General features: G+C 36.9%; 1 protein-coding gene across 1 annotated transcript in view; it reads right to left on the minus strand.

Moving 5' to 3' along the window:
* PELI2 (pellino E3 ubiquitin protein ligase family member 2) overlaps positions 1-20,321 on the minus strand; it is a 181,571-nt gene that overhangs the window by 19,836 nt on the left and 141,414 nt on the right. The window contains exon 3 of the mRNA XM_055289271.2: positions 4,790-4,891. Within this exon, the coding sequence (XP_055145246.1) occupies positions 4,790-4,891 (102 nt within the window). The remainder of the gene's footprint in view (positions 1-4,789; positions 4,892-20,321) is intronic.

The raw sequence follows: 20,321 nt of genomic DNA on the forward strand, positions 1-20,321 counted from the left end.
TCAGCTGTGAATCCATCAGGTCCTGGACTCTTTTTGGTTGGTAAGCTATTGATTATTGCCACAATTTCAGAACCTGTTATTGGTCTATTCAGAGATTCAACTTCTTCCTGGTTTAGTCTTGGGAGGGTGTATTTGTCGAGGAATTTATCCATTTCTTCCAGATTTTCTAGTTTATTTGCATAGAGGTGTTTGTAGTATTCTCTGATGGTAGATTGTATTTCTGTGGGATCGGTGGTGATATCCCCTTTTTCGTTTTTTATTGCATCTATTTGATTCTTCTCTCTTTTCTTTTTTATTAGTCTTGCTAGCGGTCCATCAATTTTGTTGATCTTTTCAAAAAACCAGCTCCTAGATTCATTAATTTTTTGAAGGGTTTTTTGTGTCTCTATTTCCTTCAGTTCTGCTCTGATTTTAGTTATTTCTAGCCATGTTAGACCTAAAACCATTAAAATCCTACAAGAAAACCTAGGCAATACCATTCAGGACATAGGCGTGGGCAAGGACTTCATGTCTAAAACACCAAAAGCAATGGCAACAAAAGCCAAAATCGACAAATGGGATCTCATTAAACTGAAGAGCTTCTGCACAGCAAAAGAAACTATCATCAGAGTGAACAGGCAACCTACACAATGGGAGAAAATTTTTGCAACCTACTCATCTGACAAAGGGCTAATATCCAGAATCTACAATGAACTCAAACAAATTTACAAGAAAAAAACAAACAACCCCATCAAAAAGTGGGCAGAGGACATGAACAGACACTTCTCAAAAGAAGACATTTATGCAGCCAAAAAACACATGAAGAAATGCTCCTCATCACTGGCCATCAGAGAAATGCAAATCAAAACCACAGTGAGATACCATCTCACACCAGTTAGAATGGCCATCATTAAAAAATCAGGAAACAACAGGTGCTGGAGAGGATGTGGAGAAATAGGAACACTTTTACACTGTTGGTGGGACTGTAAACTAGTTCAACCATTGTGGAAGTCAGTGTGGCGATTCCTCAGGGATCTCGAACTAGAAATACCATTTGACCCAGCCATCCCATTACTGGGTATATACCCAAAGGACTATAAATCATGCTGCTATAAAGACACATGCACACGTATGTTTATTGCGGCACTATTCACAATAGCAAAGAGTTGGAACCAACCCAAATGTCCAACAACGATAGACTGGATTAAGAAAATGTGGCACATATACACCATGGAATACTATGCAGCCATAAAAAATGATGAGTTCGTGTCCTTTGTAGGGACATGGATGAAACTGGAAAACATCATTCTCAGTAAACTATCGCAAGGACAAAAAACCAAACACCGCATGTTCTCACTCATAGGTGGGAATTGAACAATGAGAACTCATGGACACAGGAAGGGGAACATCACGCTCCGGGGACTGTTGTGGGGTGGGGGGAGGGGGGAGGGACAGCATTAGGAGATACACCTAATGCTAAATGACGAATTAATGGGTGCAGGAAATCAACATGGCACATGGATACATATGTAACAAACCTGCACATTGTGCACATGTACCCTAAAACCCTAAAGTATAATAAAAAAAAAAAAAAAAAAAGCTTACAAAAAAAAAAAAAAAAAGTATCACTGACAATCGTGAAATAGGCTTTATTCACTTTTTAGTATTAAGAATTCTCTCTCTGTAAAAAAAATCTTTAAAATCTTCACTGCTACTATAAGTAGTAAAAAAAACTTATAAATTTCAAATAATTTTAATAAGTATTAAAAAGATATAATAATAAAGTTCCATAAAAATATCAACAGGGAAGAATATGCATATACTTATGTAGGAAGATATTTTCCTTAACAGAATAAGAAGACATTTATAAGATTATATAATGGAATGGCATGGAGAGTAAAACCACAGTTAGTATTTTGCCCAAACATGATAAATCTTATTTTTGAGTTCAAACTGGCACTTTAATAACTATGTTTATAAATATGACTATATATTTTATCTAAGATTATTTAGTTTTTTTAGTATCTAATACATACAAATAGTTCCAAAAATTGAAAAGTATAAAATATCTCCCTGTATACCAACTGCTCAGTCCCCTTCCCCACAAAGGCAACTGCTACATTCATGTCTTGTTAATCATTTTGGAGATTTTTTAATGCATATAAGCATTATTTAAATCATTTTGCAATATTAAATTAACATTTAATAATGTAATATTTAATATTATTCAACATTTTATTTAGTAATATTTTAAGTTAATTAAATATATATTACCAATATGACTCAATATATTCAATAATATTAATATTTAACTTATTTAATATGTTTGGAGCTCTTTCTGTGGCTATACATACAGCTTTTCTTTCTTCTGTTTTATACCCTTGGAGGGCTCCATTGTATAGCTGTCCCCAAATTTACTGAACTGGTCCACTACTGAAGAACATTTAGGTTGTTTCCAGTCTTTTCCTATTAAGCAATGCTTTGAGCAATAACTCTGTACAAATGGCATTTTGCATGTAAGTAAGGATACCTCTGGGGTAAGTGTCTAGAAAGAAGAGCTTTACAAAGAGAAGAGCTGAGTCAAACTATGTAAACATTTTTATTTTTCATAGGTATTTTCAAATTGCTACCCCATAACTGCTATACCAATTTACAGAATGTAGGACAGTGTCTGTTTTCCCCACATCTTTGACAAAACCTTCTGGATTTCTGCCAATCCGACAAGTGAAAAGTGGTATCTCTATGTGGTTTTAGTTCACATTTTTCTTTTTGTAAATGAGGTTGAGCCTATTTTCTTGTTTTTAAGAGCTACTTAGTTTCCTTTTTTGGTGAACTGTCTGACAAATCCTTTGCTCATTTGTCTATCTGATTGCAGGTCTTTTAAAAAGAGATTTCCAGGAATACCTTATATATTTGTGACATTAGCCTTTTGTGATACAAATTGTAAATATTTTCCCCATTTGTAATTTGCCTTTGGCTCTTCTTATCAGTCAGAGGTGCTGAAGTTCAGGACTACTACAAATACATTTAAAAACCACATAAAATGTTCTTTCTTTCTCAAGCAAAAGTACTGAATTAGGTGATCCAGATTAGGCCTGTACTTCACAATGTTATAGAAAATGGAAAAAGAGCTGGGGCATTTCTTTCTAGTCCCATCTCTCTTCCATACCTATGTTTATGTGTGTGCATATAAAAATAAGGTATGAAGTGGACATATGCCTTTTTTCACTTATTTTATTGTATTTCCCATTTAATAATCATGTAATGGATGCAATGTATTTTGCATTTAAATGCACCATACTGTAATCATTCTTACCTACTCCTGGAAGTGTAGGTTTATTTTTAGTTTTTTACTAGTATATACAACACTACAATGAACAACTTTTTGGTTAAATCTTTGTTCATATTCCTTAATTATTTATGTATAAAAATGACCGAAGTTAGAACTACTGGCTCAATTGGTCTCAGTGCTGAAATTCATGGTAGTACTGCAATGTTGCCCTATAGAAATGTTGCACCAATTCACAGTCCCACCAGGGGGACCAATTCCATACAAGTCTTTACAGTGCTGTATTATTTAATATTTTCCAATTAATAGGTAATAAAGAGTATTTTATTATTCATTCATTTGGTATTTTAAAAATTATTTTATATATTTATTGGCCATTTATATTTCTTCTTCTGAGAATTATATGTTTTGTTCTTTGTCCATTTTTGAAAGCATGGGAAAGTGATTACTGTATAGTAGGTATCAATCCTTTGTCTACTTGATTTGTTGCCCTAATTGTCTCTAGTTTGACGTCTAATTTTTCTGACATTTAAAAAGAAGTGAAAATGTGTAGGGTAAAATCTATTTCTTCATTTACTATTGATCCTTCCCTATTCCAAGAATATGAATTCTCCTAGGTTTTTTTCTAGAACTTTTTGTTCCTTCAGTTTTATATTTAAATGTTTATTCTCTACAATTTACTTTAGCAGAGTATGATGTTCGTATCTATCATACTCTTTTGATGTTTGTTTTGACATCATTTATGTAATAATTTAACTCTCCATATGGAAATGCAAAGCCTCATCAATTCCAACTTATGCTTGCTTTTTTCTGTTATTAGTCTAAATTTTAATTGTTTGTTGTTTTAAAGTACTAAATCTGGAATATATTCATTAATTCTCTTCTTTTTAAATTCATTAACTAATGTTTTTTTCCTTCCTTCTGTTTTCTTTTGATGTACTTCTAGACTTTATATTATATACCACTAAAACGATGCCCAAACCCATCCTGTACTTTCTTAATTTCTGCCCTTTGTCAAAAAAGAACTTTTGAGATAAATGTTTAGTCCCTTGATTTTCCTTCTTTCTCTCTCTTTCCCTCCTAATAATGAAAGCACTTAAGGCATTTTCTTCCGAGTAAGATGTTGGCCTCATCTTGTCAGTTTTGCTACATGATATTCCCACAGTTATTTCTGAAAAGACCTATAAATGTAGTTTGGATGTCCCTTTCATTCAAATGTTATTTAGAAAGTATTCTGAAAATGTTGGCTTTTAAAAGTGGTTAGCTTTTAAAAATTTTATTCTTGCTATTAATGTCTATTTTTATTGCACTGAGGTCTGAGAATGTAGCCTTTATAATTTCCTTTTACAATTAAAGAATTAAGTTTTTTTCTTAATCTTTCAACAACCAAACAGGAATAATTTTTATATTATCTTCAACTCTTTCCCCCTGGACACTGGGCTGGAAGATCTGATTACATATAAAAAATACAGAATTAAAGGAAAATGTGCTAAAATTTCTATTAAAAAAGAAAAATATTACCTGAAACATATCCGTATCTTTATCATGTGTGTACTCCACCACCACAGTCTGATTCCTTGACAAAGTGTAGGATATACTGTGTTGACCTTTGCAGCTGATAGCCTAAAAATAAAATTTAAAAAAATCCATTAAAATTACATTTCAACAACTTATCAATTCTGCCTGTAGTTATGAGCCACCACTCTACCAGCAAAGCCCAGCACAAGCCAGCATTTTCCACACAGTCAGGGTTTTTCCCTATGTTCTATTCCCTCAATCACAGACAAGCCAAGAGTCACAATTCTGGTTTTATCAAATATTCTGTCTTAAAGTGAACAATATTTTACTTAAAGTTTATTTACTAGTTCGCAAGACTTGATTCAATCACATTCTTAGAAAAACACACACTTTCTCCATATTACCTAAACTCAGTAATAGAATTTTTAGACTAATATTGTCATTTATTTCAAATTTTAAGATTTCACACAACAGATAAGTCACATATTATTATTTTTCCTGGTGACAGAGATTATCAGCATAATAAAAGAATCACTGGAAAATCTGTCGATGTTCTAATTAAGATTTCAATATAATACACCATCCTAGCCAATGATAACCATATTTGTATTCTGTTCTACATCTCACTTAAATCTTGTATAAGCAACTAGTTATCTCAGATATTTACTTTATTAACAAATAAGGTAACTAGCAATTTTATTTTTTTCAAATTTTAGGCTAGAAAAAGCTAATATTCTTTTTCAAATAGCCTAGGAATAATACAATATCATTCTTATTTTGTCCATAGTGATATGTTTGAACAAAAAGTTGTGGTCACATACTTTTAATGTTCCTAAATTAACAAATAAATCGATACAAAGTGGACCCCAAATTATGTCAATTATACTCTATTCATTCTACTTTAATCTAACTTATCTTCATTTTTTAATCTTTTACATTAAGTATAACAAAATTTTAATAAGCTTTTCTATTACACATTTATTGAATGATGACACTCTATGAAGACCAAGAAAGCATCTAGAAGAAACCGGACACACACAGCATGTTAATGAAAATGTACTAAACATTTATATTTGACTAATGTAATTCCTTACAGTAATAAACAGTAAAACATTCCAAATCAACTTTGAAGTTAGCCTGGTTAATCTCATGGTTATTTAATAATCTGCCCTGAGGAATTTCATGATTGAGCTGATGTTTTATTTTATGTGCTTCATTAAGATAATACTTCTTTAACATGGTCAGGAATCTAAAAAAATACTTCTTAAAGTACTCAACACTACTAACAAACATCGTCTTGAATTTTCATTGATCTGAGTCAGATAAATTCACTGACAGTGACTGTTTTTGAAAGCCAAATTTATAAAGAACTATTTTCAATTTAAATGGATGTAATCTTTGTGTTAATTTACTTTTGTGGTAATCATTTCACAATGTGTATATATATCAAATCATCACGTTGTACACCTTGAATATATACAATTTTTATTTGTCAATTATACCTCAATAAAACTGAAAAACAATTTGTAAAAGGTAGATGTTTATCTTAAGTCAGTGAAAAAACCTACTTTAAGAAAAATAATTTATTAAACTCAAACTTATAAAACTAACAATCAGGAGGTGATTATAAAATAATTTATTTTAGGGTTTCCCATAAAGTATCTATTGCATTTTAAATGGATTCAATTTACAAATATATCAACACAACTTTCATAGCATATACATATTGCATAAAATGTCTATAGTGTACAAATGATCTGCAAAACAAGGAGTTAACAAGTGCAATAATGGGAAATACTTTTAAAGGTTATACATTTTTGTACAATGGCACCTGCTTAAGTATGGTGTTTCTCAAACTTCCACTCCATTTGCCTGAATTGGAAGGGTTACCTGAACCTGGAGATGTCTGGGGAACAGCCCTCAAATGGAGTTTCTCAAGCTTAAAACAGCTTACCTTAAATTATAAATTTTGTTTTTTATTCCCTAACACATTTGCTAGTTTTAACATTTAAGTATTTCTCCCAAATTCGCTGGGAAGTCATTGTCTCATCAAGACTCGCTCTGGTCACCTGAGGCCTAGCACAGCCATGGACAGGGTGCTCTAGAGTAGTGGTCACCAACCTTTTTGCACCAGGGACTGGTTTTGTGGAAGATAATCTTTCCAGGGACTGGATGGGGGGGCTGGTTTGGGGATGATTCAAGCACATTACATTTATTGTATACTTTATTTCTATTATTATTACATTGTAATATGTAATTAAATAATTACACAACTCACCATAATGTAGAATCAGTGGGAGCCCTGAGCTTGTTTTCCTGCAACTAGATGGTCCCATCTGAAGGTGATGGAGATACTGACAGATCATCAGGCATTAGATTCTCATAAGGAACATGCAACCTAGATCCCTTGCACACATAGTTCACAACAGGGTTCGTGCTCCTATGAGAATCTAATGCCACCGCTGATCTGACAGGAGGCGGAGTTCAACCCGTAATGCAAGCAATGGGGAGCGGCTGTAAATACAGAAGAAGCTTCCCTTGTTCACCTGCTGCTCGCCTCCTGCTGTGCGGCCCAGTTCCAAACAGGCCACAGCCCACTACCTTGGGGTTTGGAAATTTCTGCCCTACAGACACTTCCTTGCCACTTTAGAAAACACCAGAAACAGCCATTTTATAGGCTGCAAGTTGCTACTGGACACAAATTATTGTAAGGTGTTTCATTATAAAAATATTCTTGTGACCCAAACTATAAGACTATGTAGTACATGAAAAAGGGTATTTATAGCGAAAGCATCACATTGCCTGGAAACTGCCCACAGCAAAGGGGAGTCTTACCCAGGCCCCCAAAACGGAAAGAAAACACTGATGTAGGATGCCTTGAATATTGAGCCCATTCAAAGAAAATTTATGATATCAGACTTCTGCCATTTTTGCACGTTGCTTAAGGCAAATGGCCAGGGTTAGGAAAGGGGAGTGCTTTTAGGTTAGAAAAACACCTTTTCTGTGTCTTTTAGATTAAAAAAGTACTAGCCAAGGGCTGTGATTTAGAGGCCTTGGAATTTGGGGAAGGTAGGAAAGTGGGAAAAGAGACTGCAGGCAGAAACAAATCCTATGAAGGTGGGGAGTGGCTCTAGGGCAGCAGGTGAGGCACACCCTGCAGCATGGGTGGCTGAGGAACTTCGGAACTAGCATGATAGTCATCTTGAAGTCACTTCCAGTTCTGGCAAGGATTTCCCTCTGGTAATGCTAAGCCAGGAGAAGTGTCCTGCCCCTACAAAGGCCTGGAGTACTGGTGCCCTGGGGTCCAACAGGCTGCACTTATGGAAAGCAGAAACGTTGGCTGGGCTGGCCTGAAAAGATGAGACTGAAGCCAGGACTGGGATTTGGTGGCAGTAAAAACCAGGGCACCTAAGGCCACCATCAGGATCATCGTCAATAAATGGGGAAGTGTGGACTTCCTTCAATTACATGAATTAGGGCTCACATGACCTTGTTTCCATGTATTAAAGTCTAAAATAGAGTCAGATTTAGGTGGTTGGGGGAAGTTAAAGAAGAGTTTAAGCCTGAGATCAATTTTCACTTTCCTTCTTGGGTCATGTCTTATGGAAAAGTCTGCAAGTACATACGGCATTGAACTTTTTGTTAGAAGTATCAATTGTTCAACAATATTTTTTAACATTTAAAATATGACTTTCAGAAATAGAGTTTCTAGTAAATGACAGATTCACTGACTTGAGCCAATCATTTCCAGTATTTTGGAAATAAAAGTTTCTCCAAGGCCCTAAATTGTTTTTGGAATTTATTTCCAAAATTTCAGAAAGGAGAGCAGGTAGGGCCTTTTCTTGGCATTCACTATAACTTAGTTCAAACACAATTACTGTAACATAATGCTGTGACCTTACTACATCAACACAAATTTAGAAAGCTCTTTAACATCATAAAGAAAACCAGCTCAAGCAGCTTGCTGTGTACACCAGGGGTCCCCAACCCCTGGGCCACAGGCTGCTATCAGTCTGTGGCCTGTTAGGAACCAGGGCACACAGCAGGAGGTGAGAGGCGGGCGAGCAAGCCAAGTTCCATCTGTATTTACAGCTGCTCCCTATTGCTATCATTGCCACCTGAGCTCCCCCTGTTAGATCAGCAGCGGCATTAGGTTCTCATAGGAGTGTGAACCCTACTGTGAACTGCACACGTGAGGGATCTAGATTGTGCACTCCTTATGAGAATCTAATGCCTGATGATCGGTTACTGTCTCCCATCATCCCCAGATAGGACTGTCTAGTTGCTGGAAAACAAACTCAGGGCTCCCACTGATTCTACATTATGGTGAGTTGTATAATTATTTAATTATATATTACAATGTAATAGTAATAGAAATACAGTACACAACAAATGTAACGTGCTTGAATCATCCCAAAACCATGTGCCCCCCAGGACCGTGGAGAAATTGTTTTTCACAAAACTGGTCCCTGGTGCCAAAATGGTTGAGGACTGCTGGTGCAGACAATAATGATTTCCTATATTCACTTCTCTACTGGGCAGCTGTGATGAGAAGGCAGGTCGCCGACTCTGTTCTCATAACACTGCATGTGCCTCGAATGCACGTTCAGTCTTATTTATTTTTCCACCCCTAGCATCAAGAGTGTGACAGGCATTCAATGAATGTCAAATGAATGAATGAATGAATGAACGAACGAACTGCTACAGATACAAGATGAGATTTAGAGTTTCTTTCTTCAGGTCTTCCCCTCACCTTCCCTACTTCTCACTAGCAAAGGTACCAGTAGTGACACTCTCAGCTCAAATGTTTTGAGTCTATAAAAACCACTTTATTACAGTATGTTATCAGGTTAAAATATAACTGGGCAATTACAGATAAACAGATGAAAGAATTGCAGCTTTATCCAGTTGAAGAAATTAAGCCTTACTTTGCAATCCCAGATGCCCAGACCAGATGTGCGTCAAGGTATTTTCTTCTCAGCTGAGGATATGTATTTTCTTAACTGCTATGCTGCTTGTGTCACAGGCTCAGTTCTGCCAGCCTTTGCCATTCAGGGATGAGAACAGTTAGAACTGGCTGTCCTGCTTCAACTTACACCTCAAAACTAATATCGGGGAGTTCTGTGGGTCTCCAGACTCTAAAACAAATATGGTTCATATGTCTAGAGAATTTTCTTCCTCTTATAAACCCATATACACAACGTAAAGGCACTTATATAATATGTAATGATAACAGAAGGCAATCTTGCAGGATAAACAATGGGTAACATGACTTAATGGCAGCCAAAGAATTTTCATCCAAATTTTAAAGTATGAGGGAAATAATTAAATCTTTTATTTGTTAAGAAGCAGTGATAGCTCTCAACCACAAAGTGAAAGCCAATAGAGAAACTAACACGTATCCAGAAAATATTAATTTAGTATAGTTATGATTTAGCCCATTTAATTCAAGCTCTATAAGGCTGCTAAGTGAGCCTTTATCAACTGTGTGGAGAGAGAAAATGGGATTTATCACTGTGGCAGACACCGTTGGTTGCCTACCTAATGTCCTGCTCCCTGTTGGCTGAGCTGGCTTCCTGTGAAAAAGCCTGACGACATCAATGCTAGCTCTCCCACTCTCCTCTGAGGCTAGCGCATGGAAATGTATCCACTCTTGGCCAGTGGGACTTAGGAGAGATCTGGTGTGGAGCTCCTGGGGAGGAGAGACACTGAGAGAGATACCTTCCCTTCTCTGTCACTAAAATATGACATGATGTTTGGAGCTGAAGTAGACCACCTTGCAACGCGAGAGGAAAGTCAAAAGACTCTCACAGAAGTTGGCTCAGAGCCCTGACATCTTTGAGATGCCAAATAAAACGTGGAACTACCTGTCCCCAGACCTCTGGAATAAAAATCAGGGTTTTAGGCTGCTTTTGGTTAGGCATTTTGTCACTTGCAGTGTACAGCATCATTATATGGTTTGGTTCAAACATTTTCTCCTTCTGGGTTTCCTATTTCAGTCAATAGCACAACAGTCACTCACACTTAAAAGCTTCATGTCACCCCTGAGCCCTCTCTTGCCACTGTTGTTCACATACAGTTAGCATTATTACCATCAAAATTAATCCAATAGGGAGTCAAAGCCGGGCTGATTTCACTGTATTAAGACAAAAATCAAATACAAAACAATGTGTAACATTTCACTTTTTCTCCTCAAATACAAAGTAGTTGTTGGGCAACCAGTAGCTACAAAACTGATTTATTCCTCGAAGGAATTTTATAATCAGCTTTTTTGCAGCCCTTAACTTTCTGCCCTGAAGATGCTTTTGTGCAATCTTCATATATCATCTGGCATCTGGGCTGGCTTCAGTAGCTTGCTCAATGACCAAGAGAATGCCGTGGATGTGACACATGGGACTTCTGATACTAGGTCAGGGAAGGCTTGCAGCTTCCATTGCCGCTCTGGGGGTTCCCAGCTGTGGGCAAGAAGCCTGACTACATACATGCCACTAGGCTCCAAGAAGCCAAAGCCCCAGGGAGAGGGCCTGGAGAATGAAATGCCACATGGGGAGAGGGAGGCCTGGAAGCACCAAGATGCAGACGTATGCATGGAGATGCCTCTGTGAGAGTGGATCCTCCAGCTCCAGCTGCCCCAGATGCGGACCAGAGACTGACTACTCAGCAGCACCCTTCCCAGATTCCTGACCCACAAAATAATGAATAAAACAGAATGGTTTTTGTGAAGTCACTACATTCTGTGGTAGTTTTCTACACAACAAAAGACAACTGAAACTATCAGCTTACAAGGCCTACTGGTACCAGAGCACTTTTTAAAAAATCTTATGTGACTCATCACCCAAGACACTATGATTATCTGTGTGTATGTCTTACCCACACCCAAGAGCGTGGGATAGGTGTGTCTACCATGGCAGGCAGCAGTGTCTCCACACAGCAGGGTCTATGTTTCTAATGGAAGTGTTACGTGCTCCTGAATGTATGTTAAGAGATTGTTTGTGTTTAAAGCAAATATGCATTTTTATTGTGATAATCTCTGATTAGAAGACTGAGATGTGAAGGAAATTTTGTATTAATATTTAAAATGATTATAGACTACCAAAAGTATCTGTGAATCATTCAAAATATTGCCAGAGAAGACAAAGGCCACCAAGTGTGTCACATGGACATTTTTGTAGTCCTTAATACATTTAGAGCAAGAATACAGGGGACATTAGGAAGGCAGAAGAAGAAAGTCACCACGTACGTTAGAAACTATGAAGCCACTTTGCAAACTACATGTATGATGTATACCAAAGAGGTATGCCTTACTAGGTCTGCCTTTGTATACCAAGAGGTATGCCTTACTAGAGTCTGCCTCATTTAAGGGAATGCAGTGTGCATGCGTGTGTGTATGCATGCACACACATACATGTGCACGCTCGCATCTGCATTTCAAATAAAATGAAATTCTTTTTCTTCAAAGGACACCTAATTTTTCTATTATGAAGTCTTTCTTAGTACCAAATGACTCAGGAGTTTAATATCCCTCTTGTCTAGACATCCCGGAAGTTAACTATTATAGAACTGCAGTTATTGTTCCTGGGCCACACAATAGTCTGGCTAAATCAAATGAATGTTTTTGAAATGAGCACGCTCTGCATAGTCTTCTTTGTATGTAGATATAATTAGGGTTGTTTCTGCCTCTCGAAAACAGACGGCCAGAGACCTGGTGTGGCTTATATGCTGAAGCAACCTTTTCTAGATACCAAGCTGCTCTGAAGAGCTCTGCACCACATATCTGAATGTGGTGCTCTTCTCTGAGGCTGCTCACTGCACTTGCCTTTCAGGTCCCCGCAAAATGCCTGGGAAGAAAGAGTCCCAGGGGCTGGATGTGCTCTGGGCTGAGCACGCATCTCCTCACTCTGCCTGTGCTCACGCGATCTGTTCTCTGGGAAGAAGTCAGAGGTTCTCTAACAGCCTGCCCGATGGGAGCAGGGCTAGGAAACATCCTGAACGCTTTACTGGGACAGCTAGTGACCTCTGTCTTCTAGGTTCTACCAAGAAACATAATGTACGCTTGTGTTCTCAACAGCCTTCTGAATGATGACCACAACATGGCACTATTTAATATGGCATCATAGACTAAGTATCGGCTCCCCTGCCGATGACGATGTGTGTTTTAGGCAAGTTTATTTTCAGCCACTTTAACTGTCAAATCTAACTGGTAATTTAATATTTCAGTCCATCATAAGATCTAAATAACTATACAAAATGACTACTACAGAAAGGGCCAAATGAAATTGGAAAAACAACTATACACTGACCTCTCACAGTGGCTCTGGTTACGAAATACAAGCTTTCTATAACAAGGTGTATTGCCGTAGAAACATTTTAATTGGTATGGGAAAACATAATAATAAAACTGTTTGGGGGTAGGTCTGAGTGGGGCCAATGAGTTGAACCTTTGTTGTTCAGAAACAACTTCTGATATTTATGTTTATGGCAGAAAGCTGCACATTTATGAGCAAATGAATGAGTTTACAGCGAGCGTGCGGCAGCCTGGAAATAACTGCTGAATGATTTTACCATCTCGAGCACTGTGCACACTGTGATGTGGGGGAAGAGCAGGGTGAGGACTAGAGGGCATCAAACATATATGGGCATGTACTAACTGTCCCGTGAGGCATGATACTAACTGCATCTAAAATTGCATCACCTCACTCCAGCAAATGCTTTAACATCGGGCAGAAGAAACATTTATATCAAACTGGCTCTCTCAATATGACTACCTGGTTTTCTTCTGCTGAGCTCAAACTTTACATGTATTTTAGAAAAATGGAATAACCACATGTAGATACTGCAGAGGTCAACTTGGCTAGTGGACTCTGATGCTGAAAAAACAACACACTGGACCAGGTTTGAATCTGAGTTCAGATACTCACCAACCATAACCTCTCTGATCTTTCAACTACTACCTTTATAATTCATCAATAAAGGGAGTCAATGTCAGTAGCACTGATTTCACTGGATTTAAAGAAGAGGAAATGATGTATATAAAACATGGCATTTTCTCCCTTCAAATATGAACCTGTATTTAGAGCAGTTCCCTGCAGTCTGTAACATATACTTTGGAACCCACTATACTGTTTGGCTTTAAGTATATGCTAGATATTGACTGTATTAATTAGAGATAATCCTGGTATGACAAACATATTTTTCTAGAACGAATGACTTTTATGTCAGGCTGACAAGTATAATTAGGCAATAAATCCCAATCAGTGTGGTTCAATTTGCTACAGGGAAGATGAGGTCTCTCCCATCTTTGTCAATTTATGTTTAAAATATGTATGAGTACTATTTCTAAGGAGAGGAGGTGGCTAAAGGAATTCACAATTTATGTTGCATAAACACCGTCTTTAAAATATTCTATCTTTTCAAGGAACCATATTTCAAACAAGTGCCTGAACCACGGCTATGATAAGAAAGTCACAAAGTGCTAACTTGGATTTCATCAGAATCAACATTTTCTAGTAAATCAAAATGATAGGCCTATTTGTTAGAGGCAATAGCTTTGAACTTGGCCCTGGGCTTCTCCTGAGCCCATCCTGGATTGGTTTACTGAGCTATTCGATAAACCCAGGCACAGAATCTACAGCACACAGAGTGCTGGACAGGGCTGGGGCAGACACGCTCAATCTATCAGCAAGCACAGATACCAGAGAGAGTAAGAATGTGTGAGGAGAGCCTGTTTCTAATTTGGGGTCACTCCCAAATACAAAGAAGCTAGCTCTGGTTGGTGTTACCAGTTTCAGAAGATCATTTGACTTGAATATAGTTGGAAAAACATGAACACCAAAGGCTGCAGCCAGAGAGTTGGGCAGGTAACATTCACATGCTTTGTGGACATCTGTTCCCAGGAATCCTACCACTTCCAATCAGATGAAAAGCTCCTTGAGGGTAAGAACTCCAGTCTTTTTAAACCAGCCTTCAATTCCAGCAGTGTACTGTTTCGCTAATAGTACAGATTGGGCTGAATCTCCAATCCAACAAGGGCTGGCTGTGGGACTCTAGGCAAGTTACGTAAGTGCTCTGGCCTCAGTTTTGTCACCTGTACAAGTGCTGGCCTTGTCCCCAGAAAGGTCATTGCTAAGAACTGAGTTTCAGCTACTGTATCTACCCAGTTTATGACAAATTGCTAAACAAGTGAAAGGTTCATATTCAAGTTTGTATGGATTTTTTCATTGTGTTTTAGAACATATTAAGTCAACCTAATGTGCAATCTATTTTTTTTTCTTTTTTGAGATAGGGTCTCACTCTGTCACCTTGGCTGCAGTACAGTGGCACGGTCACAGCTCATTGCAGCCTCCATCTCCCAGGCTCAAGCAATTCTCCTGCCTTAGCCTCTCGAGTAGCTGGGACCACAGGTGCACACCACCACACCCAGCTAATTTTTTGTATTTTTTTTTTGTAGAGATGGGTTTTCTCCATGTTTGCCAGGCTGGTTTCGAACTCCTAGGCTCAAGCGATCTGTCTGCCTTGGCCTCCTAAAGTGTTGGGACTACAGGTGTGAGCCATTGCACCCAACCCAATCAATTCTTTTTATTGCTTTATTTGTCCCACATCTTTTGGAAAATAGGGGCAAGGTGTAGCTTTCCCACATAGGAATGCTGTGACTCAGTTACATATCTATATAGACATGTTCACATTACCAATCACGCACAGTATGCTAGCTACCATAAATGAAAGCCAATCAGGACTTTCAAAGTTCTTCTGCATTTTCGTCTCGGTTTTGAAAGTGCACATTTTAATGTAGACTCTGACGGCATCTCCCAACACTGACTCAGTGTAGCAGCTCCCTACAAAGCATGAGACGATGCAGCAGGGGTGCAGACCTGAAAGCGTCACATACCACAGTGTGAGGCAATGCTCTGAAATCACAGCCATCTCAACACACACACACACACAGCAGGCATCATAACTGCTGGTCACTTCAGGGACTGATCCTGCAGTAAGGACCACCCATGGTCACCTAGAGAAAGTTAGGGAGGGCCACACTCATCTGATAAGAGATGGAGAAAGTGACCCTGAACAACTCCATTCTTTAAAACAGCATTGCATTTGCTTTTGAACATTTTATGTTCCCAGATGTGAGCAAAATGCCACAGAGAAAGAAATGAAGGTGCAACATTCTTGTGAAATGCCAAGTGCTATAGTAAAAATCAAAATAATGATAGGATTTCTTATTGTATATATTAAGACTAAGAGAGAGAGAAAAGCTAACCGTAGTCTCACGTAAGAAAAGGAGTTGGTAAATTTTGTAAGGAGATATCTATTTAGTCAACAGATAATGCTTTAAAGAATGCATATGAATCTACCTGCTGTGACATTCTACATTTACTTCTCTAAATATTTAAGTATTGACATATATATGGGCTACTCGCCATGGGAAGCAAAACTTTGAACAAGTAAACCTAACAAAAATGAATCATAAGTAAAAGTAAAGCATCCTGCAAATGACTAAGTTGAAAAAGCAAAATTCCTTGTTCAATAATTTGATTTGCCTATTGCTCTTTTAAAAATGCACTTACTAGGTAAAACAAGGTACATACCTTGTTTCTAAAGAGCACTGGAGAAAAAGTACATAGGCATCCACAATATACTGTGTGTTATAGTGAGTCAGTAATGTAAATCCAAGTCCTAGTTTGTTGGCATGAGCACGCAAACTTCCAGATGCTATAAATTGAATCTGACATAAATCGATTTTATACTAAGATACCCAATGACTTACCATGTAATTGTTTTAATATGTAAGCCAGTTTATCAGCTGTCAAAATGATCCCTTGAGTACTGAGGAATACAAAGATTGAAACTTACAAGGATAAGCTCCAAAGAAAACAAAATACAACATCCTATTGATTATTTATAGTGATAGAAGCAAAAGCCCTCATTTAAAAGATGTAAACAAAAAGGGGAAGATTCAAATTTTTCCCTCATTTTACTTGAATTTTTTTAAGACTTGGCCTAAATTTAAAATTTGTCCATCTGCTGAAGAATCTCATTTCCTTTATGGAATAAAACCAGATCAATAAGGCCACATTCTAGTTATACAGAAACATGAAAATATTTATTCTCAAAACACAAAATATATTTTGGCAGTTGGTATTTTCAAGAGGTTGAGCCTGATAGAAACATGCAAATTACAATCTTAATATACAAAATTTTGAGTAAAATAATGAATGTCTTTCCTTGGAAGTATCTGCCACCATGCAATGCCATTCACAAATGTTTTTCTTCAAAGCCTGGATATACCTGGATGTTACTCCTCAAGCATGATTAAACTGAACTTCTTAAAAGGCTCCTTATTAGCTGTGTATTCTTAGGCCATACCCTGAATCTATTTCTTAATCTGAAACTACAACTACCTTGAAGGGTTTTGCTGCAAAAACTCAGATGATGTTTGCAAAGTACCCAAAGGACAGTACACAACACGTAATTACTATTAGTCAATTATTTTGATTACTATAACATTCACAATCTCTGTAACACTTAATTTTATGGGGTCCCTCGGGTTCTTGACTGATTTGTAGAGCAAAAGATATTTTAAATAAGGTAATATGTACACAAGTTACTAAATGTTACCAGTGAATAGTATCTCCCTTCCAATTCAAATCTTCTATCACTAAGAAAGCCACTACTACCAGTTTCTTATATATCCTTCCAGAGAAAAGTCTATGCCTATACTAGCATAGTATACACATCAGAAATGATAGCATACTGCATACAATGTTCTGTTCCCTGCTTCTTTAACACAATAACTTATAGAATTGTCTATATAATGTAGTTACAGTGCTGTCTCATTCTTTTTAATGTATAGATGCAGCATGGTTTATTTAATGCATCTTTTTTTAGCAGGCATTAAATTATTTAAATTTTATTTGACAAGCAGTACTGCAATAAATATACAGGTATGCGTTTTGCATGTAGGGAAATACATCTATAGGACAAATTCCTAGAAACAAAATTGTTCGATCAAATGGTACATGGTATGTTCACTTCTGATACTGAGTTACTGTCAAACTACTTTTCATAGAAGTTATACCAATTTGCATTCTTACCAGAAGTATATGAGAGTATGTTTTCCCTACTCTCACCACTATAGGGAGTAAAGTGTAAAATGGCAGGTAACTTTACCTTCTGATATGTGAAAAGAGTAATCTCATAGTGCTTTTAATTAGCATTTCTACTATTATGAATAAGGCTTTTAAGAATGCTTAAGAGTTATCTCTTTTTTTATTTACTATGAACAGCTTATACCCTTTGCTCATTATTTTTTGTATTGTTTGTCTCTTATTGACACAGGTACTCTTTATATGTTAAAAAAAGATTTCCATTGTCTGTGATATGAGTTGCAAATCTTCCCACTCATTTGTGTTTGGACTTTAAAGTGTTGTGCGTTTTTTTGCCATGCAGATTTTTAAAAAAGTTTCTAGAGTCAAACTCATCACTATTTTCTTTATGATTTCTGGATTTTACTTTATAATTAGAAAAGCTTTCCTCACTCCTAGATTAAGTGAAGAATTCTCCATTTTTCTTTAGCATTTCTATGATTTTGGCTTTATGTTTAGAAATATTACCTAAATGTTTGAACAGTCAAGTTTTTATAAAAAGGTATAGTTTGTTTTCAGCATATGCATGTATCAACAGTTCATTACTTTTTGATTGCAGAGTATTCAGTTTTAATGATATACCACAATTTGTTCATTCACTTGTCTTTTGATGAACTTTGGGTTAGATCCAATCCTGTCAACTTTTGGAATTGTCAGTCTTTTAATGTTAGCCATCCATATGAGTGTGTAGTGATATCTCATTGTGGTTTTAATTTGTATTTCCCTAATGATTAATGAGGCTGATAATATTTTCATATGCAAATATGACATCTATATATCTTCTCTGGGGAAGTCTCTGTTCAATTCTGTTGCCTATTTTCAAAAACTGAATTTTCTTACTGTTGTTTTGAGTTTATACATTCTGAATACAAATTCTTTATCAGATAAATGATTTGCAAATATTTTCTACCCATCTGTGTACCTTGTCTTTGCATTCTCTGAACAGTTTATTCCAAAGTAAGTTCTTAACTTTGATGTCTATTTATCAATTTGTTCTTTTATAAATCACACTTTTGGTTTTATATTTAAGAAATTTTTGCCTAACTCAAAATTGCAAAGATTTTTCTTTCTTTTTTTTTTTTTTTGAGAAGGAGTCTTGCTCTTTCACCCAGGCTGGAGTGCAGTGGCACAATCTCGGCTCACTGCAGGCTCCGTCCTCCGGGGTTCACGCCATTCTCCTGCCTCAGCCTCCCGCGTAGCTGGGACTACAGGCGCCTGCCACCTCACCCGGCTAATTTTTTTTTGTATTTTTAGTAGACACGGGGTTTCACCGTGTTAGCCAGGATGGTCTTGATCTCCTGACCTCGTGATCCGCCCGCCTCGGCCTCCCAAAGTGCTGGGATTACAGGCGTGAGCCACCGCGCCCAGCCAAGATTTTTCTTCTATGTTTTCTTTTACAAGTTTTATATTTAGTGTTATGATCCATGATGAACTACTTTTTGTACACGCTGAAAAGTATAAATCAAATTCATATTTCTGTAAGTATAAATGAAACAGCACCGTCTGCTTAAAAGACTATCCTTTTTCAACAAAATTGCCTTTGCATTTTGTCAAAAACCATGTCCATATATATGGGTCTATTTCTGGGCTCCACTGTGATGATCTATTTATCTATCTTTACACCCATACCACACTGTCTTAATTACTGTAGCTTTAAAATAAAGTCTTGAAGTCACTGAGTATTCCAACTCTGTTCTTATGTTTCAAAGCAGTTTTGGCAATTTTAAGTTTTTCACATTTTCAAATGAACTTTGGAAACAGCTTATTAATTTCTCTTAAAAAAGTCTGCTGGGATTTTGATTGGTATTGTACTGAATTTACAGATTTTGGTAGAATTCACATCACTGTTGAGTTTTCTGATCCATAAACATGGTGTCTCTCTCCACATATTTAGGTCCTCAACTTCTCTCAGCAATGTTTTTATAAGTTTCTGCATAAAGGTCTTCCACATCTTTTCTTAGATTTATCCCTAAGTGCAGTCAATTCTCATCATTCACAGTTATATTCTATCGAGTTGTCATAAATATTGATTTACTGAATACTGAGCCACTGCTCCTAAGGAAAATACAGGATTCAGTTCCTAGGAGCCTCTTGTTGCAACATTTTTGTGAAATGATCAAATAACTGTTTTCTGTGTTTCTGTTTAAAAATACCTACTTAATATATATTTCTTACAAATAATCACATAATAATCTTTATAACGAAACACTAACCAAGAAGGGTTTACCATTTTCCTGCCCCTGGGTAATGTGACCATAAATTTCTTTGGCTTTCAGTTTCAGAACAATGGTGTCCACTCTGCTTTTTAAATTGGCTGTTATCTCATGAATTCAAACATTTCGCCACTCTCCCATCATTTAGCCACTTTACCATCTTTCCCACAGCTTCCTAAT

Source organism: Symphalangus syndactylus, chromosome 8, assembly GCF_028878055.3.
Source record: "Symphalangus syndactylus isolate Jambi chromosome 8, NHGRI_mSymSyn1-v2.1_pri, whole genome shotgun sequence".
Classification (NCBI taxonomy): Eukaryota; Metazoa; Chordata; class Mammalia; order Primates; family Hylobatidae; genus Symphalangus; species Symphalangus syndactylus.